At 49.8% G+C, this 26,450-nt stretch overlaps 4 protein-coding genes across 5 annotated transcripts; 3 read left to right on the top strand and 1 right to left on the bottom strand.

Annotated features, from left to right (window-relative positions):
* The first annotated feature begins 1,479 nt into the window (after nucleotides 1–1,479).
* LOC310833701 (pre-mRNA-processing factor 39-like) lies at nucleotides 1,480–13,078 on the top strand. The gene is made up of 14 exons (XM_083716441.1): nucleotides 1,480–1,795; nucleotides 2,772–3,082; nucleotides 3,289–3,414; nucleotides 3,950–4,068; nucleotides 4,491–4,658; nucleotides 6,121–6,316; nucleotides 6,626–6,733; nucleotides 7,395–7,559; nucleotides 8,014–8,140; nucleotides 8,824–9,092; nucleotides 10,536–10,720; nucleotides 10,849–10,923; nucleotides 11,955–12,117; nucleotides 12,485–13,078. Exons 1-14 carry the CDS (start codon nucleotides 1,495–1,497, stop codon nucleotides 12,545–12,547), a joined length of 2,376 nt encoding a protein of 791 aa, XP_083572567.1. The 5' UTR covers nucleotides 1,480–1,494; the 3' UTR covers nucleotides 12,548–13,078.
* A 600-nt stretch (nucleotides 13,079–13,678) lies between these two features.
* On the bottom strand, nucleotides 13,679–16,963 carry MRPL49 (mitochondrial ribosomal protein L49). The gene is made up of 4 exons (XM_083716565.1): nucleotides 16,829–16,963; nucleotides 15,492–15,657; nucleotides 14,466–14,593; nucleotides 13,679–13,851 (listed from the first exon to the last, which is right to left on the bottom strand). The coding sequence occupies exons 1-4, from the start codon at nucleotides 16,922–16,924 to the stop codon at nucleotides 13,705–13,707; spliced, it is 537 nt and encodes a 178-aa protein (XP_083572691.1). The 5' UTR covers nucleotides 16,925–16,963; the 3' UTR covers nucleotides 13,679–13,704.
* A 132-nt stretch (nucleotides 16,964–17,095) lies between these two features.
* On the top strand, nucleotides 17,096–21,813 carry FAU (FAU ubiquitin like and ribosomal protein S30 fusion). Of its 2 annotated transcripts, none has more exons than XM_083716576.1 (5): nucleotides 17,096–17,223; nucleotides 19,423–19,505; nucleotides 20,702–20,846; nucleotides 21,221–21,276; nucleotides 21,648–21,813. In XM_083716576.1, exons 2-5 carry the CDS (start codon nucleotides 19,431–19,433, stop codon nucleotides 21,771–21,773), a joined length of 402 nt encoding a protein of 133 aa, XP_083572702.1. In that variant the 5' UTR covers nucleotides 17,096–17,223; nucleotides 19,423–19,430; the 3' UTR covers nucleotides 21,774–21,813. The 2 variants fall into 2 exon arrangements, with proteins under 2 accessions (XP_083572702.1, XP_083572703.1); XM_083716577.1 differs by having other exon boundaries at nucleotides 17,115–17,223; nucleotides 19,418–19,505.
* Nucleotides 21,814–24,496: 2,683 nt separating this feature from the next.
* Nucleotides 24,497–26,144, top strand: ZNHIT2 (zinc finger HIT-type containing 2). Its single transcript, XM_083716512.1, has one exon. It carries the CDS (start codon nucleotides 24,661–24,663, stop codon nucleotides 25,888–25,890), a length of 1,230 nt encoding a protein of 409 aa, XP_083572638.1. The 5' UTR covers nucleotides 24,497–24,660; the 3' UTR covers nucleotides 25,891–26,144.
* Nucleotides 26,145–26,450: the final 306 nt, after the last annotated feature.

The following is a 26,450-nucleotide window of genomic DNA, read 5'->3' as shown; positions in this document are numbered from 1 at the left end:
CTGCCCATGGACTAGATCTACCCCCATGGGTGGCTGATAGCTAAGTGATTCCCATATGCCTTGCATTTCACCAGCTTGGGCTGATGTGCCAGCCCTGGGCTTTCATATGGAAGCACACACAAGAGGCCAGAGCAGGGACAGAGTTTGGTATTTCAAATTTCAGTGGCACCCTGTGCAAGGCCAAAATTCCGCCTCTCGCCTTCCGTTCTGTGGTAGTTGCAACGTCCTGCGGCACCCCCTTTGGCTCAGCCTCCATTGTGGGGAAACCGGTCGCACTGCTGTAAATCTGCCTCTGGCTAGAGTTATTTATGCTCTGGTAATGTGAAAATAAGAAATGGGAGGGAGGGAGGGCAAATTTTGACCTCAAGGCGCCATATTACCAAAGTGCACCCATGCCCGTTGACTGGGGCTATTTGGCGGATTATAAATTGGAGGATGTTTTTGGTAAGACGAGGCTTGCATTTAGCTTTGTTTAGATGCTGAGAGGCAGAAAATGCCCCAGCAACGACCTGCTGCAGTCTTCATACAGCGTTGGGCGTAGAAAACTAGATCTGTTGGGTTTCTGCCTGTCTGGTTTAAAAGTCCAAAATTGGCTGTGGGCAGGAAGTGGCTACTGTGGGACAGTAACACGAAATAGCCAGAAGATGGCAGTGTCAGGTAAGAGAGTTGAGGAGCACTAGAGATTGAGCCATTTTTTTCTAAAAACAAAAACCAGTAGAGTATATGACAATTTTGTACGAAAATAGCATTCAAAGCTGTGTCGAGACGTAAAAAACAAACCATCAACAAATAAAAGCAGCAGGAACAATAACAATTCAATTATCAGAAAAATGAAGATCGGGGCAAAACACAATTAAATAATTTTTAAAAAAATACTAGTGATACTGATGAAACTGAGGAGGGGAAGTTTTTCTGCTTTTTAAAAAAATACACTTTCCTTTCAACTAACTATCCAGTATCAAGGATAATTTACCGCTACATGCGAGAGAGATGGAACAGCTACGTGCAAAAGAGAGAGGAAAAACTTATAAAACTTGTCTTAGCTGTGCGACAGTAAAGAATAACCTTGGCATGGGCCAATCAAAAAATGCAGGCAAGGTTTGGGTTCGTTCAACAGTGTGTGAGTGCAAAACGCCACTGAAATACGAAGTTAAAAGGGGCCAGATAATTTTGGAGAGCAGCGCCGGTTTTTAGCCCTTCGTCTCCAGACGATGCTGCTCAAGACACTAGCTGATGAAACACTGCAATTAAATAACTACAAGCAGCAACCACTTTTTGCGCAAAAGGAAGCCCAAGCTACGACGATGCTGCTGCAGTTCTGTATCTTTTCTCTCGTGCTCCATCTGCAGCTCCCAGTTCCATCAGGCGGGGCGGGAGGAAGAGAGGGGGGAAATAGCGCCCGAAGTAAACCCGCAGATCAGACCACCTATGCTAGTCTACCACTACAAATCTATGGGAGAAGCGCTTGAGGTCCTTCCATCGCTTTCCCCCTCTATGGTTAGCCCTTGGAACCGCCTCCTCCTCCTCCTCTCTCTGAACTGCTTTCTCTATGGTTACCCTGGCTCTCCTTTCAAGGCTCCTCAGCAATTCATAGGCCGCGCCAGGCGCCCATTTCATCCGGGTCCTTCGGCGGCGCAGACGCAGTACGGCCTATTGGCGGGAGCAGCGGCGGCGACGGGCAGAGGGGAGGCCCCGGCAGAGACGCTCAGTTCGGCGGCCGCGGGGAGGATGGCGGCGGAAGGGCCCGAGGCTCCCGCCAGTCCCGGCGGGGAGGGGCTCCCGGGGGCCGAGGCTGGTGAGAGGGGGGAGGGTCGGAGAGGTGTCCGTTGGTCACGCCTGCGTTGGTCACGGCCGGGGGTAGGGAGGGCGGGGCTCCAAAGCGTGGACGGAGAAGGGGTCGAGACTACGTACTAGAACTCCAAACCCAGCACGCGCACAAAGTCCTTTGTCCCCAAGTGCCTCTCTACCCCAGTGCTCAGTTTCCAACGGGGGACACTCGGGTTTCCCCCTGGGAAGTTCACTGTGCACGACATGGCGTGTGCTGCCCCTCGCAGGTACACTGCCTCTGTCCATGGAGGCTTCGTTCCTGGCTGACATGCGAGAGTGGACCTGGCAGCCACCGCACTTGGGCATAGAGAGATACCTGAGATCCTTTTAGGGGGGAATGTAATAATGGAGCCCAATTTGCTTTCTATAAGATGTCCAGCTGCCGTCTGCCAAGTCAGACTTGGTCTGTCTGACCTACAATTGTCCACTACTAGCAGGCAGTGGCTCTTGAATGTTTTGGTGGAAGTTTCTCCTTGCCCACCTACCCAACGACCTTGTTTATCTTCAGGACTGGGCCTGGAGCACCCTGCCCTGGATTCTCTCCTGAGTGGAAAAGCTTTTCCCTGTCTCTTGGTTAGAGGTGACTTACCACAGGCAAAAATGTTCATTTTCAAGCCTGAGTGAAGAAAAGTCCAAAAGGAAACTGTTGGAGTGGCTATTGGAGAATGCATTTTCCATTCATATATGCATTTGTTGAAAATATTTGGCAGGGAGAGAGAATTAATGTGCACAGCAGAGAGAGCAAAGTGCTGCTTGCAGAATCAAGGCAGGAGGTTTGTTGCTTAGCCAGGAAATGCCAGGGTGGTTGGGACATTCCTTGCCCTCCCCATGGCCCATCTTCAGAACAGCACAGTTAGCCCTTGTTAAGCGAGGGGCAACAGAACTAGGTTTCAGAGAGAACTGGAAGAATTCTCATTACCTTTTGTTGTTCCTAAATCCAATAGGTCCTGACCAAGATGTGCTTCCTAAGCCAGCGAGTAATGGAGCCGCAAACCCAGATGAGGCAACGCCAGCGCAAGAGTGCAACGGGGTCAGTGTAGAATCCACTGCTCTGGCCCTGCGACCTGAGCCTGCCAAGGAGGAAGCCCCTCAGCCCTCTGCTCCCGATGTGGTCATGCACATGGCAATCAACCCCCCCATGGAGGAGCTCTCCATCACATATCCGCTGGAGTTTGAGCGGTACTGGAGAGCGGCGCAAGAGAACCCTCTTGACTTCACTGCATGGACTGAGCTGCTGCAGTATGTAGAGCAAGAGGTAAGCTGAGGGGTCCACCTGCAAGCTTGGATTGAATTGTGTGGTTAACTGTTGAAGTGCAAGTTAATTGTCCCTAATTGGAGTGGGGCTTACCCGATGAAAGATAACAGCAGGTGCCTCCTTTTCCTTCCTTTTCCTTCCCATTTACAGTAGCCTGCTGTTCTGTGTGCCTAGCTTCACCTCTTTCCTCTTTCCCACTCGGGCAGAATCACATCTATGCAGCCCGCAAAGCCTTTGACAGCTTCTTCCTGCGGTACCCTTATTGCTACGGCTACTGGAAGAAATATGCAGACATGGAGCGGCGCTTTGACTTCATCAAGGAGACCGAGGAGGTGAGGAGGGGCTGGAGGGGATTCCGCACCTCCCCCCTTCTGTTCCTTTTGTGTGTGTGTGTGTGTGTGTGTGTCCCTGGGACGCACCCAGTTCAGACCACCGCTAGCCAGACATAGGGGAGCTGCACGCTCCTTAAAGGTGCTGCAGAGTAGGCAGGTTCCAGGTATCTCCTGCAAGTGAGCCAAGCCACCTCACGCAACAGGATAAGGCAAAAAGCCTGCGTGTCTGGTGTCTTCTTAGCTTCAGTTGGGGTAGGTGGACTCTGCAGGGATGAGTTTTGCTTTGCATTCAATCTCTCCAGAAGGACAAAAGAAAGCTCCTACCTCAACATGTTGTGCCTGGTTTTGTCAGCCCCTAGTGCTTCAGAGGAAAGGAGGGAATCCAAGATCTTAAGGGTGAAGGATTGAAGGCAAGGGGTTGATGGGGAGGAGGGAATACAAACTCTTCCTGGCCTCTCCTCCCCAAGTTCTCTACAAATGAATAAGTATTTACAAATCATTTCTCTGCTACTGCTGCTTTACTGCTGCTCCTCAGGTTTTCCAGCGAGGCCTGCAGTCCATTCCCCTCAGCATGGACCTGTGGATCCATTACATCTCCTTTCTGCAGTCCAGCTTGGATATGAACCTTCCAGATTCAGCTCAGAAAATCTGCGGGTAAGTCATGTCAGAGTGAGGAAGGCACTTCCTATTGTAACCCTGTGTATGAAAGAGAGAGAGAAGTGATAATTTGGAAGCCTGATTCTCCCTACAAGACCCAGGATGCCGAGTGCCACGGCCCCTTTTGTGCAATATTGAGAAATACATAGCAAGCAGGTCTCCAGATCTTACTGGCCAAACAAATTGTGTCCTTGCCTCCTTACCGTGTGTGTATGCTGAGTTCTAGGAGCACCTCCAGGGCCAGCATAACTGAGCAGGCAAGGTACTCATGATATTCTGTCAGCTGGAAAAGTAGAACACGGGGGTGGGGTGGGGTGGGGTGAATGGAGTTTCCTACAGGATGACTGCAGTATTCTGCCCTGGCTCCTATTTGCAAATACTGATCACATCTCCCTGTGCCTGTGCTCTGGTCCTCGCAGCACCTTTGAGTCGGCAGTGGCGGCCGCAGGGGTGGATTTCCGTTCGGACAAACTTTGGGAGATGTACGTGGAGTGGCAGAGGGAGCAAGGGGACCTGAAGGCCATCACCGCCATCTATGACCGAGTGCTGGCCACCCCCACCCAGCTGTACAGCCACCACTGGGAAAAGTAAGTCTTCCGGGGGGCTACTGCGGGGGGGGGGGGGCTTCCACAGTTTGTTCAAAAGCTGCGATGTGAGTGTCAGAGCTTCAGGCTCCCAAGTGAGGTGTTGGTTTGTGTGAGAAGGAAAGTGGCTAAACATGCCCACAGGAGGCAGGGGCAGCCGCAGGATGGGGAGTCCTGGATGTAGCGATGCACCCCACCTGCATAACACCCCATGGAGGGAAATCCCAAAGATGGAACCCTGTCCATGTTTTGCTATTGATACAGTCATCCTTGATTTATACTTTTGTCCTTCTTCCTTTCAATTTGCTGGGAGTAGCAGACATGGTTCTTTCTCCCCCGCTCCTCTGCCCATTGTTACCCTCAGAACAACTCTATGAGGTAGGCTAGGCCGTGGGAGAGAGTGACTGGCTCCAGGTCACCCTGTCAGGCTTTTGAGGAATTTGAATCAGGTTTTCACCGCTCTTGGTACGAGCCCCCTCCACTGCACCAAGTGGGCGCTTCACAGTTTGCACAGTTCAACCTGTCCGCCAAGATGGATGTATTTCAATCTTTTATCAGCATTTGAAGTCATGGAATCAGAAAGCACCTTAGGAATCACGATGCAACATGGCACTTTCATTCTCTATGTTCACAGTAGCCCTGTGAGGTAGACTGTGTTGTGCCGCGAAATGATTTCTCAGTGGTCACACCCATTCAGCTTCATTGGCTGAGTGTGTCTTCCACATGCAAAGCTGGCACTGCCAAAATATGCCCATAATACAGATTAGGGAATGGGGTGGAGGGCGAGAGGCCACCCAGACACTTCCTGCCTCCCAGGTCCCATCTCATGAGAGAGCTCATGTAACCGAGGTGGGGGGAATAAGGAAGTCCCTCAGCCAGGAACACCTGAGAGAATGATCTGCAGGCTCTGTTTTTTCCTGAGCATAGCTATGAAGGTGCTGACTTATAAAGTGATGTTATCTGCAGTGGGTGCACCCAAAATTCAGTTAAAGTTTGTGAAAAGACTTGCAGACGTGGCTGTCCTTTAGAGACTAGATATTTGTGGATGTGATTAGATATCTCTGATATCTTGTAAGGCAAGTTTCCTGCTGGTGCTGTAAAGAAATATTGAAAATGTAATTCATGTGATGGGCTTAGGTATGTTGTTCTGTGGCCCTTCCCCACTCTTCCCCCTTCCAACGCTGCCTTAGGGGTACAATCCTGCTGACTTCCCTTACAGTCCTGTGGTAAAGGTTTTACTGAGATAACATCTATGGCGTCAACAACTTAAGGTCTTGAATCAGTGCTTAGTATTATTAGCTGCTGTGGGGCACCATTCTGTTGTTGGCACAGTACCAGACCACTGTCCCCTCCCCAGTTCTCTGCAGCCTCCAAGCTCCCCCTTCTCTCCAGAGTGGGCACCCTGCCTTGCCTGCCCCACCTTTCTCTCAAAGAACGGGATTGTCTTTCTCTTCCCTTAACGCAGGTTCAAGGAGCACGTGACCAGCCATCCCCCCAGAGAGATTCTCTCCACGGAGGAGCTGCTGTGGCTGCAGTCGAAGATGGCCTCCGAGACAGTGGCCAAGGCCACCGAAATGGAGGCCGAGGAGGCTCCGCCTGGAGAGGACGTCCCACTGAAGACAGAAGCCAAGCAGGAGATGGTGGAAGGGAGCCAAGTGCTGGTGGGTACCAGTGTGGCTTGCTGCTCTGCTTTCTCTGGTTCTGGGGGGGGGGGGGTGCTTCCTGAGCTCTACACACTGGTTACACTATTCCACAATGAAAGAGAAAAAGTGGATAGAAAGAGAGCTTTCCATCCTTAGAGGCAGTATACCATTTAAGCGTCTGGTGCTGGGAACAAAATGGCTGTTGTGGTTCACGTCTCGCGGCTTGTTCATGAGCTTCCCACACGCATTTAGGCTCTCTTAAGGCTCTTTCTTGAGTGCTTCCATGCCTTGCGCGACCAGTGGCTGAGCTGTGCTCTTGGATTTCAGGGACCTCTGGACCAGGACAGGATCCGGGAGCTCGTGATTTCTATTCGCCAGCATATCTACACCCAGAATGAGAGTGAAGTCAGCAAGCGCTGGAATTTTGAAGAAGGGGTTTGTATAGCTGAGCCGCTGTTTGGTCAGTGCTTTCTATCTAGGGTTTTAACTTTTTCTAAGAACCTGGCTAGCAGCTGTCAGTCTCTCTGCTGTGGTTATGTGGTATGTGAGAGAAGCAGCTCTGCTCAGTTCTTCCCTTCTTCTAAAAGCCAAGCAACTTGGCTTCTTGCCTTTAAGGCTACGGAATGAGCCTGAGAAGCTTCAAAAGCCAGGCCTGCCTGTATTGCCTCCTTGGGCCTTTCTCCTGTTAGCTTGGGGTTCACTTGCTTAGCAGCCAGACACTGGGAGGCTCCTCCCCCTGCCCTATGAGGTTTATGCTTGGAAATGTTGTCCAGGGCTCATGCAAAGCCAAAAGGGGTGACGGATGGCAGAGTGCTTCTGTAGGCCTGAATTGCCAAATAGGCTGCACATGGCGGAGCTGAGGGATGGATCCCGTGCCCTGCCAGTGCGACATAGAGCTTTTGCTTTGAGACTGAAGCGCTGACGTGCACCGATGCCAGTGCTCTCCATTCCTTGCCTGTCTTGGGTCAGCCAGAAAAAGTGTGTGAGGTCTCCCTCTCTCTGGACCTCAGCCCCAGCAGGATTGGAGAATTTATCTCCCTGCTTTCCTTTTGCCTCTCCGGTTGAGCTCCTTCCCCCTCCCCTCCTTTTGTCTTAGATCAAGAGGCCCTACTTCCACGTAAAGCCGCTGGAGAGAGCCCAGCTGCGGAACTGGCGGGACTACCTGGACTTTGAGATCGCCAGCGGCTCGCACGAGCGCACCATTGTGCTCTTTGAGCGCTGCGTCATTGCCTGCGCCCTGTATGAGGAGTTCTGGATCAAGGTGTGTGTTGGCAAGATGTGCTTCCTCCCCTGAATGCCCCCGGACTGCCCCACGCAGAGGAGAGGAGCAGCTCCTCCTCTGCCCTTTAGGCAATCCCAGAGGCTGTGTTTTAAACTCCTCCCTTTATGAACAGCCTCTTGTTTCGTTAGGCCTCCTCCTCCGCTCGCTGTCTCGCTGTGGATGTCCCAATTGTGGGCTGTAGTTAGATGGATAAAATATTGGCGTCTGCCCAGATTACAGAATGGTCCCCACACAGGAGGAGGAGGCAAGCAACAGTAGCAGCTTTGCCATGATGGGGCAAAAAATTAGCACTGGCTTTTTCAGAAACACAGTGACAGAACGTGATCTCTTTGGGTTAAGCTCCTTCTGACCAGAGCTGTCATTGCAGGTGTGCATCCAAGCTGATTTTCATACCACCCTCTGCTTCTTCTGTTCCCTTTTCCCCTCCATCCAGTACACAAGGTACCTCGAGAACCACAGTGTAGCTGGGGCCAGGAACGTCTTCCAGCGAGCTTGCTGCTATCACCTCCCTCGGAAGCCCAACATCCACCTCCTCTGGGCAGCCTTTGAGGAGAAACAAGGTGAGGAGAATAAGGGGCACTGCCTTGCCAGCCCTCTCAGTTTTCTAGCCCAAGGAGCTGCTTGTCCCACGCTGCTAAAATCTTCTGTTGATCAGCCGTAAGCTGCCTAGGCCAGGGGTTGACTTTCAAGGGTTCACAGAATTCTTCACCAGCCAAACATTTCTACTGAACTTGAAAAGATTGAAATGTTAATTTTTTTGGTCAATGTCCAGATGGTGTGCCATGAAAGAGACATTGCAAGTGTAAACATTTCCACTTGCACAACAGGACTCCTCCCACACCTGTTCCCCTCAAAATCTGCTCTAGGCAGTTGGGGAAACCCCTAGAACAGAAGGAAGGGGTGTGGGGAGAAGTCGTGTTGCACAAGCGGAAATCTTTGTGCTGGTGGGACACTGCTTTGGATGCTACCCATTGTAGGATATTTCTTGAGATTCCCAGAGGCAGCTGACATAGGCAGGGGTGGGGAGTGACGGGCACACAGTTTGCTCCCTTCAGCTCCAGGGGAACTGGGCTAAGAGGGGCCAGGGCAGTGGGGAAGATCTCCGAATGGCCAGGAGGATGCCTGCTCGTTTTCCTTGCTGAAGCTGTCATGGATTCTTGGAGGATAATAATTTGAACTCAGCTCTTCTAAGCTCTCAGCACAGCAAATGCAGAAGTTTTCACTCTGCCCCCTCCCCATACAGGAGAGGTGGAGGAAGCCCGGCGCATCTTGAAGTCTTTTGAGGACTGTGTGCCTGGGCTGGCCATGGTGCGTTTGCGGCGGGTGAGCCTGGAGCGCCGGCTGGGGAACATGGAAGCGGCGGAGGCCCTCCTGATGGAAGCCATCCGGGAGAACGAGGGGATGCCTGTCTCTTCCTTCTATTCTGTCAAACTAGCCCGGCAGGTTTTGAAAGTGCAGAAGAACCTGATCAAAGCCCGGAAGATACTCTTGGAGGCACTGGAGAAGGATCCGGTAAAAATTACTGAGCGTTTGCTAAGGGGGAGATGGGGACCTTGAAGGTCGGCATCCAAAAGTGAGGGACTGGTATAGTTTTCAACTTCTCTGATGCCACTTAGATTTGAGTGTGGCTTTCTAGAAGGCTGGTTGTCAGTGTTCCGCATGGTCATGTGTGCGCAGTCTCCTTGGGGGGTCCCTGGGACCTCCTAGAGCCACCAAGAGAAGTGTGGTGGGGCTTATTACCACATGTCTGCCATTGCTGTATGTGTAAAGAGCTGCCTCTTCCTGCAATTACCATATTTTTCGCCCTATAGGACGCACTTTTCCCCCTCCAAAAATGAAGGGGAAATGTGTATGCGTCCTATGGGGTGAATGCAGGCTTTCGCTGAAGCCTGGAGAGCGAGAGGGGTCGGTGCGCACGGACTGGTGCGCGCTTCTCCCCACCGGCAGCCCCACAAGCTCGGGGAACAGCGGGGAGGCAGAGCGCTGCCATCCCGCTATTCCCCGACCTGCTTTGCGAAGTTGCCTGCATCCCGAAGAGAGATGCCTGCATCCCGAAGCCTTCGGGCAGATATCCGCAAGCCTGGGGAGACCGGCGCGACTTCCCACGGGCTCCCTAGGCTTGCGGATAGCAGCCTGTTCTGGGGGCTGGGGTCGGGGGAAGCTCGGGCTTCCCCCGCCCCAGCCCCGCGCCTGGGGGGAAATAATTTTTTCCCCTTTATTTCCCCCTCCCCCCAAAAAACTAGGTGCGCCCTATGGGCCGGTGTGCCCTATGGGGCGAAAAATACGGTATTCTTTGAGGTGGGGAGTGCAGATCAGCCCTGAATGTATCTAATCTTTCTTGAAAATGTTAAAAGTTTCAGCCCAGTCAGTCATGCACAAAGTTTTGGAGCTTCCTAGCTGAAGCTTCCTCCTTGCAGCATTCAAGTGTGAAATAAAGCAATTCCTTTGAACGGCAGTCAACTGCTTGCATCCTACAGTAGGAATTACTTGGAAACGCAGCTCAATAAAGGCATTTCTTAAGGAAGCTGGTGAGAGTTTGGTCAGATAGCTAGCTCTAAAATGCTCTGTTCTCAAGAGTGGATACCAAGGGGGGAACATGGTGTTTCTAATTGCAGGTCTCTTCTGGATTCTATCTGGATTCTATCCAGAAGAGCCAGTCCCTTAGCTGACATTAATTCAAGGTCAAAGTAAAGCTCAGTTCTGCTTGCCTTTGCCCATCCTGGCTGTCTTAAAAGAGGAATAAAAAGGCATTTTCTACAGGATCCCAATTTTTTCCCTTGGGACCACCTACGTAGACTTAATGCTGGCCAAATTTTGCCAACCCTTTATTTTGAGCTGCAGGTTTTCCTTTGCGCTGAATTGAACACAAAGACAGAGATGATCTGGATTCTTTCCTTCCAAGCAGTCCCCAACTTTTCTGAGTGATGTTTTCTGCTGCATTTTCTTTTGATGCAGGACAATGCCAAGCTCTACGCCAATCTGTTAGAAATGGAGTTCAGTGCTGACGTCCGGCAAAATGAGGGCAACACCATGAGTAGCTTCGACCGAGCCCTGACCAGCGGTCTCCCTCTGGAGACCAAGATTATATTCTCTCAGCGGAGGGTGGAGTTTCTTGAGGACTTTGGGTCCAGCATCAACAGGTAACAAAGAGAGGAGTACAGTGAAAGGGCGCCAGACTTGCAGGCTTTTGTCTGTCTAGTTCATGACAGCCATGTGCCAACAGAGCTTTTTTCTCTCCCAATATTTCTTCTCGTTTTTGCCTTGGCAGCTTACTGACATCATACGATGAGCATCAGAAACTCCTGAACCAGCAAGTGATGAGGAAGAGGCTCCTGGAGAATGGGTGAGGAACTCCTCAGCCACTGAGGTCCTTGGCCTGTGTTTGGCCTCTGTTGTCTGTTTAGGAGGAGGAGGTGACCAACACAGTCTTCCTCACTGAGGCTGTGGACCTCTGTGCGTGTACTTAGGGGGACTTTTGTTGAAATCAGTACGATGTACTTCGTACGATGGATTAAGTTTGGGCTGCATGTCTACTGTGAAAGCTAGTTTGGCACAGGTCCCTGCTTCCAATCTCACCTCCGCCTTGAACTCACAAGATGACCTAAGGCCAACCACAGTTCTCTGCCTCGGTTCCCCCACTTGCAGTTGGGGGATAACAATACTAGTCTCTCCTAGAGCTCTGTTGTGCCGATAATTCATATGATTTAAATGGTTCAGAAGTACTGTGTTTTCACTGCATTACACTTTCCCTCACTCAGGGGTTCAGGGTTTCTTTCCTTTTTAAAATGGCTAACTTAAAAAAAAAAAAACAACCTCCTGACCCAGTCTTGCAAAAAACCCTGCAGTGTTGAAGATCAGGGTGGAGATTGTGCACCAGGGCATCTTATCTCATTCGTGTTTTTGTCACAGGCCCACCCCACTTAGCTTTATTTGCCAAATAAAAACCCAGGCTGTATGGAAGGTCACCATTGTGTGAGCTTTGTACTGTCCTTTTAACTGTTCAAGGTTTCTTCCCACTGCTTTAAGGCACTCCAAGATTTTCTATAGACTTGGGCCCCTCCCTCATAAAGAGTGGATTTAGTGCCGTTTCCTGGCTGAGACATCTGTCTGTGCACTTTCTTTACAGTCTTAAAAGCCATTGGTTATTTCTTCCCACCTTAAGATCTTAGGGGGAGGGTGTCTGTGGCATCATAGACATTTGTGTGTGTTATGTTGCTGTGACCCAGCATGAGGTCCTGAAATACCAGCTGAACACCAGTCCCCTAATGCACGAATTACATTCCTGACTGCCACTGCTAAGCCAGGCCCCTAAGGCAGGCAGAGATGCCCACTCCCTTCCAGGATGCTGACTGCCCTTTTTGAACTTCCATGCAGTGCTGAGGAGGCCGATGAAAAAAGGATGAGACTTGAGGATGCTGCTGCAACTGCAGGAGGCGGCAGCCTTGCGGTTGCAACAACGGGCATCACCCCTTTGATGGCAGCAGATGTGAGCAACAGCAGCACAACAGGAGCTTATAACTATAACACTTGGTACCAGGTGAGTTGCGAGAGGCTTCTAGAATGAGTTTATAGACATAGCAGAGGTGGCTGAAACAGACTCTTGGGACCAGTTCCTAGTTAGCTTGACAGGTAATACACGCATTACTGAGGTAGCTTTTTGATTTGAGCCAGCTAGGTAGTTTGCATAACCCAGTTGAACAGAGTTAATTTGGGCCAGTTTGAGTAGGCAGCTTAGCTTAGGCCTGTTGAGCCAAGCATTCTGTGTGAACAAGCGTTCCATGGAACTTTTTGATCTTGTGGGGGACGGAAGGAAGGCTGTCTGCAAAATAAATAATGTAATTTAAAGTCGCTTGGCAAAATTGAAATAATTTATTTGCTTCATTTTTTATCTACTCTGTTTGCAGAACTATAGTGGCTATGGGTACCAGAACACATGGAACTACAATCAGTATTACCAACAGACCTGAAACTGATTGGCCCAAGATGCCCACAGCATCCGTGAGACTGAGTGGCAGCTGCAGCTTTTTGGCCCACATATAGAAGCAACATGAAGTCCAGGCATGACCTGTAGCTGCTGCCTCCTCTCTGAGCAGCTTTAGAGAAACTTAACTGTCTCCATCTGAAAAACTGATTCTCCCTCCCCACAAAAGCTTTGTATGTACTAAGCTGCCCCACCACCTATTACGAGCCACAATTTTCGTGTTTCCACGATTCAGGGGAATATGTTGACACTTCTTAGATGTGGAGGATCTGAAATCACATATTCCATGCAGAACTGTTTTTGTTTACCACACAAGGGAGGTTGCCACAGTCTTCCTTGGAGACCCTTTGGATGATGGAGTGACCAAGGACTATGTCTTGTCTGCCGCCGGATTCTCTTAGCAGGCTTCACGATGCAAAATTGGTGTCTGTTAAAATGAGTCCTCCTTTTTTTGTAAACTTTTTCTCCTGTACATTTCATGTGTTGTTAACTGTACATAAACAGGAATTCATTACCATGTCTTTACCATCCTCCATTTTGCTGCAAGAGGGGAGTGCTCAGTGGGTTCTAGTATGGGTTGGCATAGTGCTTAGCCAAAGTTGTGGCTTTTCTTTTCTTTCTATTTGTAATACAAGTTCTGCTCACCTGATTACTTTATTTAACAGTGTAGGAACAGGCAATGATTGCTGCAGTCTTCTCATTCAAACTCAACTCTGCAGCTAGATGGGCTAGAACTGTTTATTCAACAACCCCCCTTGGAACAGGAATTTGTGTACAAGGGATCATTTGCTCTGGAAGAAGACTAAGTTTGACAATTGGTTCTAAAACCTACTTGCTCACCTTAGAAGAATAAAGCCAGGCAGAATAATCCAGCAAAATCAGGTTCTTTAGCAAAAGTGCTCTTCCCTAACAAGGAACTCTATGGCAGGCATCTAGAAGTTCCACTTGGGCGAAAGTAGAAAATGTTTAGGCTATGCTTGCTCAGCACACTTAAAAGAGCCGTTTGTTTCGTGCAGTACAAATGCAAACCTCTAGGCCTAAATAATCCCCCCGCCCTGCTCATTATTCCCACCCTACTGATCAACATTATTAGAAAAGTGGACCTTACAAGAAGATAAAAAAACTAGTGAGAATATCATTTATTTAAAAGCCTTTGTCCAACAGCCACTTTTTTAATTCCTGCTCAAAAAATCCCTTGACGCGAATCATGCAGGAAACTTCATTCACTTGGGTGACTGCTGTCCGCCCAGACAGCTGTGTAATGAATTCCTTCACTTCATTTTCAAGGGCCTGGGAGGAAATGAAAAAAAAGTCAGAAAGTAGCATGATTAACCCACCTCAATTTCCTAATCACTGGCTAAGAACAGTACAGCCACCACTGTTGTAGTTGTTAAACAATCCTCAACTCTCTGCTACCAATAAGATCACAGCCATTTGCTCCGGATTAACCTGGAACTATCCATAGATAGGGACGCGGGTGGCGCTGTGGGTTAAACCACAGAGCCTAGGACTTGCTGATCAGAAGGTCGGCAGATCGAATCCCCGCGATGGGGTGAGCTCCCGTTGCTCGGTTCCTGTTCCTTCCAACGTAGAAGTTCGAAAGCACGTCAAAGTGCAAGTAGATAAATAGGTACCGCTCTGGCGGGAAGGTAAACGGCATTTCCATGTGTTGCTCTGGTTCGCCAGAAGCGGCTTAGTCATGCTGGCCACATAACCCAGAAGATGTACGCCGGCTCCCTCGGCCAATAAAGCGAGATGAGCGCCGCAACCCCAAGAGTCGGCCATGACTGGACCTAATGGTCAGGGGTCCCTTTACCTTTTTATCCATAGATAATCCACTTATTTTGTCATCTTAGTATAAGAAAAACCAATGGGGTACAGTATGCAGTGTGAATAACACCTACCCAAATATCGCCTTCAATCTTTCTGATGACCGTCATCTTCCTGCACCCTCTGAAGGTAGTATCTGTGTAAACTGGGATATTGTGCATTCGCGACCTCCTTACAAAATAAGGAAGGTCAGGAGGTGGGTCTAGTGTAGGAGAAAGCAAAATGTGTGGATCTACAGATGATCACATTTATATAACTAAATCAAAGCACAAAGCAGAGAGCTGGGTATACTTGCCCCCCTTCCTCCAACCCTCCACTAATTTTATAAACATTCCTAATTTGTGTAATTAATTAAAGCCACAAAACATCTTGAGGTTCTAGCAAGAGAATAAGGGAAAGGGGTGATGTGAATCAGAAGCAGGTAGAAGTACTGACTTAAAAGGTTTATACCTTGTGCAATAAATGAAATGTCATATACAGGCACCTACTAGTGCCAGACTTGCTTATCGCCAGTGACAGAATGGTGTGATGTGCTTTCTGCTGCCTTCTGTATCTAGTTCAAACTTTACTTCCTAGGGTACCGAAAGGATACTACATGTACAAACTCTTTCAGGGACCCCTTCCCTTCAAAAGCTAACGGTGGGCAACTGCATCTCGCTCTCTCCCTCACCTATCACAGGTCAAGTTTGGCAGGTGAAGTCAGTCCATCTTGTTAACTACTGTCTACACTGAGTGGCTCTCCGGGATTTCAATAAGAACTCTCCCAGGCCTATCTGGAGATACCACAGGGAATTGAACCTTGAACCATCTGCAGTTAAATAAGATGCTCTACCAGTGAGCTATGACCCTTCCTCTGACATCAATACGACTTTTGACCACACGGTTCTTACTGAGACCTTTGCAAACCAGACCAAACAGCCTGATCGATGGTGCCTGCAAACCCTCTTTCAGCTCAGCTAGGTCTTCACCAACCCCACACCTGATGCCATAAATGATGCCAGGGACAGGGCAGTTAGACCTGGTTGGGCCAAAATGGTCTTGTGAGTCTAAGACTCTGAACTATTTAGAGCAATCAAATTACCCCTTCCCCTGTATTTTACCTTGAGGTGGCCTCCATCCAGAAGGGGTGGGATAACTGTCATGTTTCGGGGGTACTGGTACTCGGGAGGGAGGTATAAGTCTCTCCACAAACCTATATTCATTAGTAGATTCAATAATCCCTGGATATTTCTGTTCTGTAGAGCTGGTTTCTGCTGAAGCTTGCCTCTGAAACAGAAAAAGTTAGTCAACTTACAAGAGTTTTGCTTGGGGATATCGTCACTATTTTTCTGCTATAATAATGGCAGAGATAAATTTGTCAGAGAAAAATCAGTTCTTTCTTCAGCTATGGAGAATGAGAATCGTATGCTAACAGGTGAAACTGAAACTAAATGTTCCTAAAACATTTTTTATAAGTCTTATTGAACTATTTTGGCCAGACAGAATAGGCACAATGTTTGAAGGAGATCTAGCAAGGCCACCTAATTCAACTCCCTGCTTGAAGGGGAAATCCAGAGCTAGAACATCACTCAACAGCTTGCCCCAAAAGATGGCTTCCTAGCCTCTGTTTGAAGACCTTCAGCAAGGAAGCACCCACCCTGTAGGGGAAACGCAGAAGACCATTGTAATTCTGAGGAGTTAGATGACATGTCTCTTTCCCTTTTACATCCCTGGTTTAAGGTTTGTTGATTCATGATAGTATAATTTGTATTTCACACACCAGTATCAGGAGTTTCCTGGGTCCCCTGTGTTCTAAGTGCTGATTGGCTAGTGGGGAGGATATCCATATGCAGTGAATTGGATTGGAGACTCTCAGCTGCCCCACATTAGTTGCACCTGGTATCCTGGGCTGGTCAATCACAAAATTCAACTTGAGCCACTCTGCCTAACAAGCACCCCAGAAGAATAAAAAATGGGGCAAGGAAAAGATAGGAAGATGTCCATGTCTACCATCCTGACCTCCTTGTAGAGTAAACAAATAAGGATAATAGAGTCTATGAAGTATTGGTCAGGAGCCTACAGCCCACCAGATGCTGCTGGATTACAATTCCCATTAGTCCATTCTAATAGCCAAGCTATTTGGGACTAAGGAGAGCAGGGCTCCCAACAACATCTCGAGGGCCAAAACCTCCCCATTCCTGCGTCAGAGGGGACTGCGAAGTCCCTACTCAGCATCCCAGATGATGTCAAATAAAATAAAAACCACTGCCCTCACCCTCGCCGCTCATTTTTTACACAATACAGAGCAAACACGGATTTGCAAAGCTAGAAAATGCCCTTTTCTTTTGGAGATGAAGCTCTACCCGCTGTATTTTTGCCCGTGCCCTAATCCCTAGCCGCTTCCTTCCACGGCCCCCCGCCCCCTCCCTCCCTCAAGCTGTGCTCGAGTCCCCTTTACCGTATGAGCCGCCGCCAAGAGTCGCTGCCGCCATCCTCCCAGCAACGGCCCCTTCCGCAGCCCAACTCTGGCCAAGGCGAAAGCCAAAGTGGCCATCTTGCGAGGAGGAGGAGGAGGAGGAGGAGGAGAAGCGCGGGTTGAAGGCGTCAACGCGACCCTACCATAGAGAGGGCACGGCGCCACCATAGAGACAAAATGATGGTGCCAGCCCGGCCGCGAGAGAACACCAAGCCGAACCAACCATAGAGACGCCAACGCCCACGCCCGACCCCACTGCGCCTGCGCCCTGGTAGTCCCGCCCCATTTCCTGCCTCTTTCCTTTTCCCTCGTCTGCGTGCGCGAAGCAGCGGCGACTCTTCGGCTCTCCCGGCTCCATCTTGGATCGGCGACTGAGGGTGAGACGGGAAGGGAGGGGAATCAAAAGGAAAATGGTGGGGGTGGGGTCCCCCGGACTCCTGGGTCCCCTTGAGCCGGCCCTCAAATCAGGCCTCCTATTTGGAGAGGGGGGAATTGGGGAAGGGCAGGGAGTGGAGCCCGCATTCGACCTACTCGGAAGTAGACCCCATGAAGTGAATGAGCGCGGCTGACTTCTGGCCCTTGGCCCAATGGGCCTACTCGGAGCAGGACTGGCCTCGGCTGCACGCGGCTCGCAGGGCCCCGTGAAGCACGTGGAGATGGAGCGGGACGCGTGTTCCAGCGACGCGGGCGGCCGGAGTTGCCTTGGTCGGACCGTCCGTCCCCGTAGCCTCGGCTTCCGCGGGGACCGTAGAGAGGCTCCCCGTGTCAGTCCGTACGGAAAACGCGGCCAGCAACGCTCTTCTCACGCTGCTAAGACTGAGAGACTGCGCAGGCAGGCAAAGGCCATGGAGCCGCTTTTAAAAGTCTGAGGAGCAAATGAAGCTGGGGGGACGGGACGGGTTTGCCTTGTTGCCATTCTTATATGACCCCCTATGTGTGGATGCTGCTTCCTAAAGAAGGGGCATGACAGGTTACCGAGGCAAAAACGGGGTGAGGGAATGGAAGCGAGGAGAGAACGTTGCTTGAATGGCACATCCTTTGCTTGAAGTAAAAAGTAGGGACTAGGAATGATCCAGATGAGTTTTGCTGTACAGAGGCATTGCAGGAGACCTTTATTTATGCAGTGACTAGGTTTTCATGTCGCCCCATAATCAACGTGCCCTGGGCATTATACTTATTTATATCCTGCCTATCCCCCCTGACAGGACTTAAGGCATCTAACGGATAAAATGGAAACAACTAAAAACATAGGCAGTGCATAACTGTAATCCCTCTTCTCATGGAGGTAGAGTGGGCTTGGGGTATGTGTAAGTGAGGTTAAGGACATAACAATTGGGCGTGAACTCCTGGCTTTTCCTGAAGAATTCAGTGGAGGAATGGGATTAAGAGTCTGAACCTCCTTGGTCCTGTTTTAAGATAGAAAGATAAATGGAGGGGTAGCAGGCTGTGGGGAAGAGATGGAAGAGCTTAATAAGGTAGAAAGCAGATAGGAATTGTAGGGAGAAGCCTGGCTGGGTGGGGAGTAAGTCAGGATGCTAGTATTCATATTGTTAAGCCTTATTGCTAAGGTGTGGGAAGGAATACAAGAGAGATGATTTCAGAACTGTAGTATTTGGTCACATCCCCACTATACATTTAAAGCACATTTATGCCACGTTAGCAGACATGGCTCCCCACAAATAAACATGGGAATAGTAGTTCACCCATCACAGAATTACAGTTCCCGTTAATATACTGCAGTTCCCAGGACAGAGGGAGAGCCATGGCTGTTAATATGGCAGTGCTGTGCCTTGAATGGTACAGTGTGTGTGTGTGAGAGAGAGAGAGAGAGACAGACAGACAGACAGACAAGGAATATCTGAAAGAGAATTGGAGACGGCTACATTCTCACTTTGCAACAGATAGGTCAAGACATCTCTGTTTCTGTGTGTGGAGCTGTTTGTGGCCCAGCAGATGGCACTGTGTGTTGTTCAAATGGGGGGCGGCGATAATCTTTGAGAGGAACTGTGTTCAGGTTGGCATTTCCTAGTGGACTCTGTTCCCTGCACCATATTTAGAAGGATACACACAGACAATTTTGTGAGTCCCTGAAACAAAGAATTTAGGGGCCTTCCAGCAGTATCCTGATGGAAGCTAAGTTATTGCCAGGATGAGCACCAATAGCAGGCTGAATGGAGAGGCTTGTGAGCCACATCTTATGTTCTGAGTTTGTTGTTGAACAGCAGCATTACCTTCAGGTCTGCTTTACAGAATGGAGAGAGTTTCCTAGTCTAAAAGATAGGTGGGGAAACTCCAGTGGTACTAGCTTAAGAAGTAAGAAGAGCCTGCTGGATCCGGCCAATAGCCCATCTAGTCCTGTTCTTCTAGTGGCCCACCAGATGCCTGTGGGAAATGAGCAAGCAGGACTTGAGCACAAGAGCCCTCAGAAGCATTGCTGCCTCCAACTGTGGAGGGCAAAGCATAGCCATTGTGGCCTATGGCCATCAATAGACCTATTTTTCATGAATTTGTCTAATCCTCAGGAGGAAATGCTATACTTTTGCACCCTAATCTGATTGATGTTCTCCTCAGCACAGGTGGAACCATGCAGCTCTTTATTCGTGGTCAGAATCTGCACACCCTTGAGGTGTCCGGGCAAGAAACAGTAGCTCACCTTAAGGTAAGGAACAGTTGTTGTGCTGTTTACTAAATTATTGTCCCACTTTTCCACCTATTGGTGTTCAAGGCAGCTTATAGCAATATTCAAAAAAAATATGAAGCAAATCTGGCTAATTTCCTATTAATGGATAAGAAAAGACCTTCCCCCCACCCTCTTAGCAGCCTTTGTGAAGAGTGCTGTACCTCACTAGGTTCACTGTACTTGGTTTGTTGCATAGCGATAGCGAGTGTTGCTTCTGCTATTCTCTAGCTGCTGTATTTGAAGTTGGGAAGGGATTACCCCCCTGTATAGATTGGTCTGAGGCTCTCAACACTTGTATCTATAGTTTTGCCACCTTTCATTACCACTTAACTTTGTTTGCAGAAGTCACTTGGAGCCTTGGCTATTTCTTAGCGGCCCACCAGCCATCTGCTTGTGTGACCAGTTGCTGGGGGTGGGGAAGGGGATATTTGGGGTCAGATGCCTGTGGCCTTTCCAGCTCATTCTAGGCTTGGGTGGCCTTAGGACTAGGTCTGTGGTCTGAAGGCAGCAACCCTAGGCTGAGTGAGTGAGGCCTATCTGGGTCTGGTCAGTGCCTGGATGAGAGAACACCTTGAGGTCCATTGGAAGACACAGAAGACACAGTGTGTAGTGGCTTCTCTTCCTTGCAGCTTGGGAAAGAGGCTGAGACAAGCAGGGTTTATTCTTACTCCCCCCCCATAATCAATGTTACATTTTGATGGACATTTTAAATCATTTTGTATGCTTTTAATAGTTGATTGTAAGCTGTCTAGAGACTGTCCTTCGTTAGCTAACAAATAAAATGCATGGCTCCTGCAAACACATTCAACAGAACCTTGATACAGCTGGGGGTGTTGGTAGAAGTGAAGCAGAGTGGTGGTGGTGCTTAACCCTTCCCCTCCATGCTCCTTTTTCTACTGCTATTTTTCCCTTGCTTCGTTTCAGACATGCCCTTACAAAAATTCACCAGGGCTTTCTTAAGGGAGGGTTGGGCACACACCCTGCCCCATCTCTGCTGACTTTTCCTTGAGGGACTGGGAAGTTCACACACAAGGGCTACTGAAGAGTTGGCTGTCGACATGTCCTTCCAGCTCAATTCCGTTTTCCTTGTCCATGGCCTTTGTGCCATCCTCCCTGCTGTTGCAGTTAGAGCGGTGGGGTGGTTTGGTGACTCATATCTCCCTTCCCCTCCCCAGGCCCACATCGAGTCCTTGGAGGGCATTGTGCCTGAGGATCAGGTGATCCTCCTTGGTGGAACCCCCCTGGAAGATGATGCGGTCATTGGGCAGTGTGGCATCAGTGACCTCACAACACTGGAGGTTGCTGCGCGCATGCTGGGTGGTAAGTATGGAGCCCCCAGAACTATTTGTGGGTCAGGTACCAAAGTGATGGCAGTTGGATTGAGGCTTGTTGAGTCCAGTTGGCTAGAAGGCCAGCAACTGCATTGCCACAGGTGATCAGAAGTCAGGATTTTGCCTGACATAAAGAATGTGGAGAGTAAACTTTCAAACAATAGCCTAGCCAGCGGGTGGGTTTTAGCCCTCCTGTGAAGGGCTGTGCCAGCCTCTTCTCCCTGGACCCAAATATCATCTCATCAACAAAGGTCCTGGTTGACAATATTTTCTTTAGCCCATACACCTCTGGTCACTTCTGTCAGCTGTGGTGGTGCCTCCAGTGGCCTCCCTGATATCTTTTTGTGTTTCTCTCCTCCTCAGGTAAGGTCCATGGCTCCCTGGCTCGTGCTGGCAAAGTGAGAGGCCAGACCCCAAAGGTAGGTCCTGTTTTTGTTTTCTGCTGTATGGGAGGACTCTGAGCCACAAAGCCCCATCAGCATAAGAGTGCCTGGCTTGCAGTCCAGGCAGAAATCCATGAAGTATAGTTTACCCCGGCATGCTCTTGAGCTAGCAGCTGCTGAATTTGGCCCAGTCCATAACTTAAGTGCCCAAATGTCTTCAGGCTGGATTGGGCTGGGTGGAGAGCTGTCAACTGCCCGACTTTCAGGGTGTGGTTCTGGGAGTTACGTATCAGGGGTTAGACTTTGCATGGTGGAAATTGAGGGCAGGGTGAATGGCGGTGGGCTGAATTCCTTGCTGAAATTCAAGTGGATCTTTTACTGATGCCTGTTCGGTTTTGTTCTCCCAGGTTGCTAAGCAAGAGAAGAAGAAGAAGAAGACTGGCCGTGCCAAGAGGCGCATGCAATACAACCGCCGCTTTGTCAACATTGTGCCAGGCTTTGGCAAGAAGAAGGGCCCCAATGCCAACTCCTAAGCAGCACCCAGTTACCTAATAAATCTGATCTTAGCTTGGACCTGGTGTTGGTGGGTGTTTGTCTTGTTTATTGGGAACAGGGGCTTTGTTTCACTTGAGCCCAAGGACTGCAGTCGACTCAGAGAAAGTGGGGCAATCAAAGTTGCAAAGTGGTGTAGGAGAGCTGAAAATAATGCCAGTGTATTTCACATCTGGCAACCCATGTGCCCCTTTGGTTGCAGATAGTACATGGGTAACGGTAAAGGGACCCCTGACCGTTAGGTCCAATCATGGACGACTCTGGAGTTGTAGCGCTCATCTTGTACAGCTTCCTGGTCATGTGGCCAGCATGACTAATCCGCTTCTGGCGAACTAGAGCAGCGCACAGAAACGCCGTTTACCTTCCCGCCGGAGCGGTACCTATTTATCTACTTGCACTTCGACATGCTTTTGAACTGCTAGGTTGGCAGGAGCAGGGACCAAGCAACGGGAGCTCATTCCGTTGCAGTGATTCGAATTGGCAAGCCCTAGGCTCTGTGGTTTAGACCACAGCACCACCCGCGTCCCCTAGTACATGGGTAAATGAGTCTAAAAATCTCAGGACACAAATTTTCAGCCAGTAGTATTGTATTTAGTGTTAACTCTGAAAATAATACTCCATTCTGACCAAACTAAGCCTCCGTTTAGCTATTTTTAAAATTTGTGTATCAGGTTCAAGATTGTGGTCTACCCACTTCAAAAACATTCAAGAACCCACCCATCACAGCACAGCTGAGTGGAGAGGACTGCGAAGCAAGTAGAAAAGTGCTCAATGTCCTCTTTCTGATCACTCGGGAATTACTAAATCAGTCTTGGGAGAGGGAAGTTCCTTTTTCAGGGTCAGAGTTTTTAGAGGGAAATACTGTCACCAGCCACCTTCATAAAAGTAAGAAGTAAGCATATATGCATTTAAAATGGGCAAGCTCTCCATTGCCCCTCCATTATGGCATATTTCCACGGCTGGTTTTTATATGCAGTGCATTAGCCTCTACTATTTGACAAATCACTTCCACTAGGAGCTCACAAAGCAAGAAAGTAATGGAGGGGGAGGGCCAATGGCCAACACAGTGCTCATTTAGTTTGATGTATTTTTAAGTCGGTCATTGGAGAGGGCTCACAGGATGGACTGCTTTCATACAGAAAATATTTCCAACACAAGTATCATGGAGAAGGATTCTGGCTTGTCCTTGCCATGCTTTTTTTTTTCCTGCCAAAGGATGTTTTATTGGAGGGGAGACAGGAACCTGGCCATGGTCCAAAGTGGACAGCCACAGGTTGACCACTGTAGTAGCATGGTAGTGCTAAAAATGCTGCTCTTGAAGAAGGGGAACGCAGATTACATTACCTGCTCTACTACCTCTGCTTGGTGGCATGTGTTTAGCTATTTAAGATGGGTTTGAGTCGGTGGGTTCAGAAATTGCAAGTAAACACATGTTGCCAATTAAGCTCAAGCTGGACCTGGAAATGCTGCCAGCTGCTTCTCCCTCTCGCAATTGCTCCAGTCGTCCCTGTTGCCCACCCACTGGTGTTGCCTATTTCTCTCTGTAAATTTCTACAGTGTTGATTCTTCACTACCACACTCTACCCCCATTCCTTTGAGGTCTCTGGAAGTTACATTCTTCTGCTTCCTGCCCCATGTCTGCAGGCATAAACATTCAAGTGCAACATTAAGCTGAACTGTTGACAACAAATTAACTGGTGCACAATTATTTTTATTCTATATTGTTCAAAGAGCCGAAGGAGCTGCCACGCCCGCCAAGAGCTTGTCCAGCCCCTGCTCCCAGCTCACATTTTTGGACCCTGTGAAAATTGCTCTTCGCATATTGTAACTAGCTCAGGATTTTGGCACACACCTGCACAATACCTGTTGGGTATTGGAGAAGGCAGGGAGGCCAAACTGCAGGTGGAAGTTTTGTGTCCCCTGCCCCCATCCTCCCTGCAGCAGAGATCTACTACAAGGAGCAACAGTCCTATTAAGGAGGAGAAAATTGATAAGTGACCCCCTCCTTACCCTGGTTGTAAATCAGAAGGCAGTTAAGTAGATTGGGCATGCTGAACGTTCTGCTTGGTGGGGCAACATGCCACTCGTAACAAATCAGGTATGCTTGTATCTCAAACCAGCGTGGCTAACTTCTCGCATTTCAAAGCAGCGTAGCACAGCGCCAACTAAACACCAACCATTCTGGATATGAGCGCTATAAATATATTAAATGAATATAACAGCCTCTGCGCTCAAAAGCACTACTAAGCCTAAAAGCTGCACGATACAATAGTTCTATTTTTATTACCGAAAAAATCAGGGGAAAGCGCGAACGCAGTCCCCCACTACCACAAATTATGCAGTCGAGTTTCCCGCATTTGGGGAAATCGCAGGGGTCAGCACACCCGCAGTGCAATGGATGAGCCTCACCCTGGGAAAACCACCTTCATGATCATGGTGTCTCCCCTGCCAGGTAAGTATGAGTTGGGAATGCTCAAGCACCTCCTGGGCACTCTTTGGCTCTGCTATAAAAGATATGGTGACCTCTTCAAAGTAGGTGCAATAAACCGCTCTAGTAGAATAGCAATGCTTCCATATCCAATATCGGTAGATTTATATCTCCAGATGCCCTAAAGTCCCCGGTCTCTTCTCCGGTTTTTCTCCCACAATGCACTGTTGTGGCTAGATTTACATACGTGAGGTGCGTCTGCGCGGAAACCAGTTTTCAAGGGACGCGCGCACAGCCTTCTGGGGCTCGGCGCTCTCCGGCCCGAGAATGAACGGAAACTTCCGATTCGCAGCAAGGTATTAACGCGGAAACCCTTTAAACAGGCTGCTGCCGGAAATTCCCGAACGCGCTCGGCGTTCCTCGGCTGCTTCTTCTCCGGCATGGATTCCGCGGGTTCGAGTCCCGCGCCGGACATTCCCTGCGGGCACTGCCAGGCCGGGCAAGCCCCTTACACTTGTCCGCGGTGCCACCTCCGCTTCTGCTCCGTGTCCTGCTACCGGGACCACGGCTCCTGCGCCCAGGACTTCCAGAGCCGCGAGCTGGAGCTAAGCCTCCGGGGCCTTCGGGGGGACAAGGCTTCCCAGCGCCGCCTGAGAGAGGCCCTCCTGCGGCTGCAGGAGCTACGCGAGCCCGGGGATGACGGCCTTTCGCTAGGCCTCAACCCTGACGTGGAACAAGAGGAGGCGCTGTGGGAGCAGCTGAGCCCTGGCCAGAGGAAGCACTTCCAGCGGCTGCTGAGCAGCGGACAGATCTCGGGACTCCTGCCGGACTGGGAGCCTTGGTGGCTGAGGGGCAGGAGATGCGATGGCACTGCCCTGATCCAGGAGCTCCAGGGGGACTCCAGGGATGCTCAGGAGCAGGAGCCCCACCGGCACCCAGAGGCTTCTTTGCAACAGCCACCACTTCCCACCCACACAGAAGAGGCTTCTCCCACCGGCACCCGGAGGCTTCGACAGCAAGCAGTGCCCACTTTGCCATCCTCAATCCCTCCACTGGCCTCTCTGACTCGTACTCCTGCCTCACCTCTGGTCCGCTTCCAGCTGCCCAATGTTCTCTATGCCTATGCCTACGCCTTGGCGCTGTATAACGGAGAGGCGGACGAGGCAGAGATGCTCCCTGAGTTTTGCGAGACGGTCCTTGACGTTTCTGGGGCTCTGGGGGCCAAGCAGGTTTTCCACTCTACAGCCGAGGCCCTACAAGCTGCCCTCCAGGCACTGGCAATGGGGCAATACCCCGAATGCCTGCTGGGCAATGCTGAGGTGATGGTGGCCGTGGCCCAGATTTTAATGGGGGAGTGCCAGGCCCAGCAAAAGGGGTTCAGCCTGGCTGCCCTCGCCCACATGGCCCAACTGCTGAGCAAAGGGAAGAGGCGGCTACCTGCCCAGGACCGAGCCAGAATCTCTGGGGCCCAGAAGAAGTGCGAGTTCTTGCTCTCCTGGGTGAATGAGAATGAGGTGGCTCTGAGCCTCCTGGCCTTGGAGGTGCAGCAGGAATACCGTGCCCACCTAGACATGGTCAAGGAGGTGGGGGCTGTCAGCCAGGAACTGGAGCGGATGTGGGGGGCCAAAGTGCCTCCTCCTAAGAAGCCCCTGATAGAAGAACTGGACTGAATTCAGGAACTTTGACAGCTGTCAGATGCTCACCAGCTGGCCTGAGAGGGAGTTGGGGGGAGAGTCCTCCTGCTGAAACCAGATTAGGCTTTGGAGCAGGAAATTGAATACTCTGTAAACTGAATCACATATTGGATTAGACAAGATTAGCCCCTTTTCTGTCTCACTTCACGTTAACACCTTGAAATGGAGCGAGGCTTGGGTTTCAAGAGGCACTTGTGGCGGCTGCTGGTGTAATAAATTGGTGAACTTTCTTGCTGCTCTTGTTCCATTTTTTAATCAGTGGCCCAATCCTATGTGTGGTTTGTTGGGATATGGATGATCCCACTGTATCTAGTAGAGCTTGCATTCTAGTAAATACATTGAGTAGCCACCCTCCGGACTGCCCTGATTGAAGAATCTTACAAAGTGTGAATGGATATTGAACTCAGCGGGCCTTTCTTCTCAGAACATGCTTTAGGATTAAGGCACACCTAGCGGAAGTATTAACAGCCAATGGGTTTAGAGTTTAATAATCTGGAGTCAGCATATTAAAACACAAAGGTGTGTTTCTTGTTGTA

Source organism: Podarcis gaigeae, assembly GCF_964106915.1.
Source record: "Podarcis gaigeae genome assembly, chromosome: 16".
NCBI lineage: Eukaryota > Metazoa > Chordata > Lepidosauria > Squamata > Lacertidae > Podarcis > Podarcis gaigeae.
Note: the sequence above shows the minus strand (reverse complement) of the source record. Positions and strands in the feature narration are given on the sequence as shown.

Coding starts and splice junctions, on each gene's coding strand:
- ZNHIT2 (XM_083716512.1), top strand. CDS start 24,661: ATGGATTCCGCGGGTTCGAGTCCCGCGCCGGACATTCCCTGCGGGCAC.
- FAU (XM_083716576.1), top strand. CDS start 19,431: ATGCAGCTCTTTATTCGTGGTCAGAATCTGCACACCCTTGAGGTGTCC. Junction 19,506..20,701: donor AAACAGTAGCTCACCTTAAG/GTAAGGAACAGT, acceptor TCCCCTCCCCAG/GCCCACATCGAGTCCTTGGA. Junction 20,847..21,220: donor TGCTGCGCGCATGCTGGGTG/GTAAGTATGGAG, acceptor TCTCCTCCTCAG/GTAAGGTCCATGGCTCCCTG.
- LOC310833701 (XM_083716441.1), top strand. CDS start 1,495: ATGGTTAGCCCTTGGAACCGCCTCCTCCTCCTCCTCTCTCTGAACTGC. Junction 1,796..2,771: donor GCTCCCGGGGGCCGAGGCTG/GTGAGAGGGGGG, acceptor TAAATCCAATAG/GTCCTGACCAAGATGTGCTT. Junction 3,415..3,949: donor TCATCAAGGAGACCGAGGAG/GTGAGGAGGGGC, acceptor GCTGCTCCTCAG/GTTTTCCAGCGAGGCCTGCA.
- MRPL49 (XM_083716565.1), bottom strand. CDS start 16,924: ATGGCCACTTTGGCTTTCGCCTTGGCCAGAGTTGGGCTGCGGAAGGGG. Junction 14,594..15,491: donor TGGATGGAGGCCACCTCAAG/GTAAAATACAGG, acceptor CTCCTACACTAG/ACCCACCTCCTGACCTTCCT. Junction 13,852..14,465: donor AGATTGAAGGCGATATTTGG/GTAGGTGTTATT, acceptor ATTTCCTCCCAG/GCCCTTGAAAATGAAGTGAA.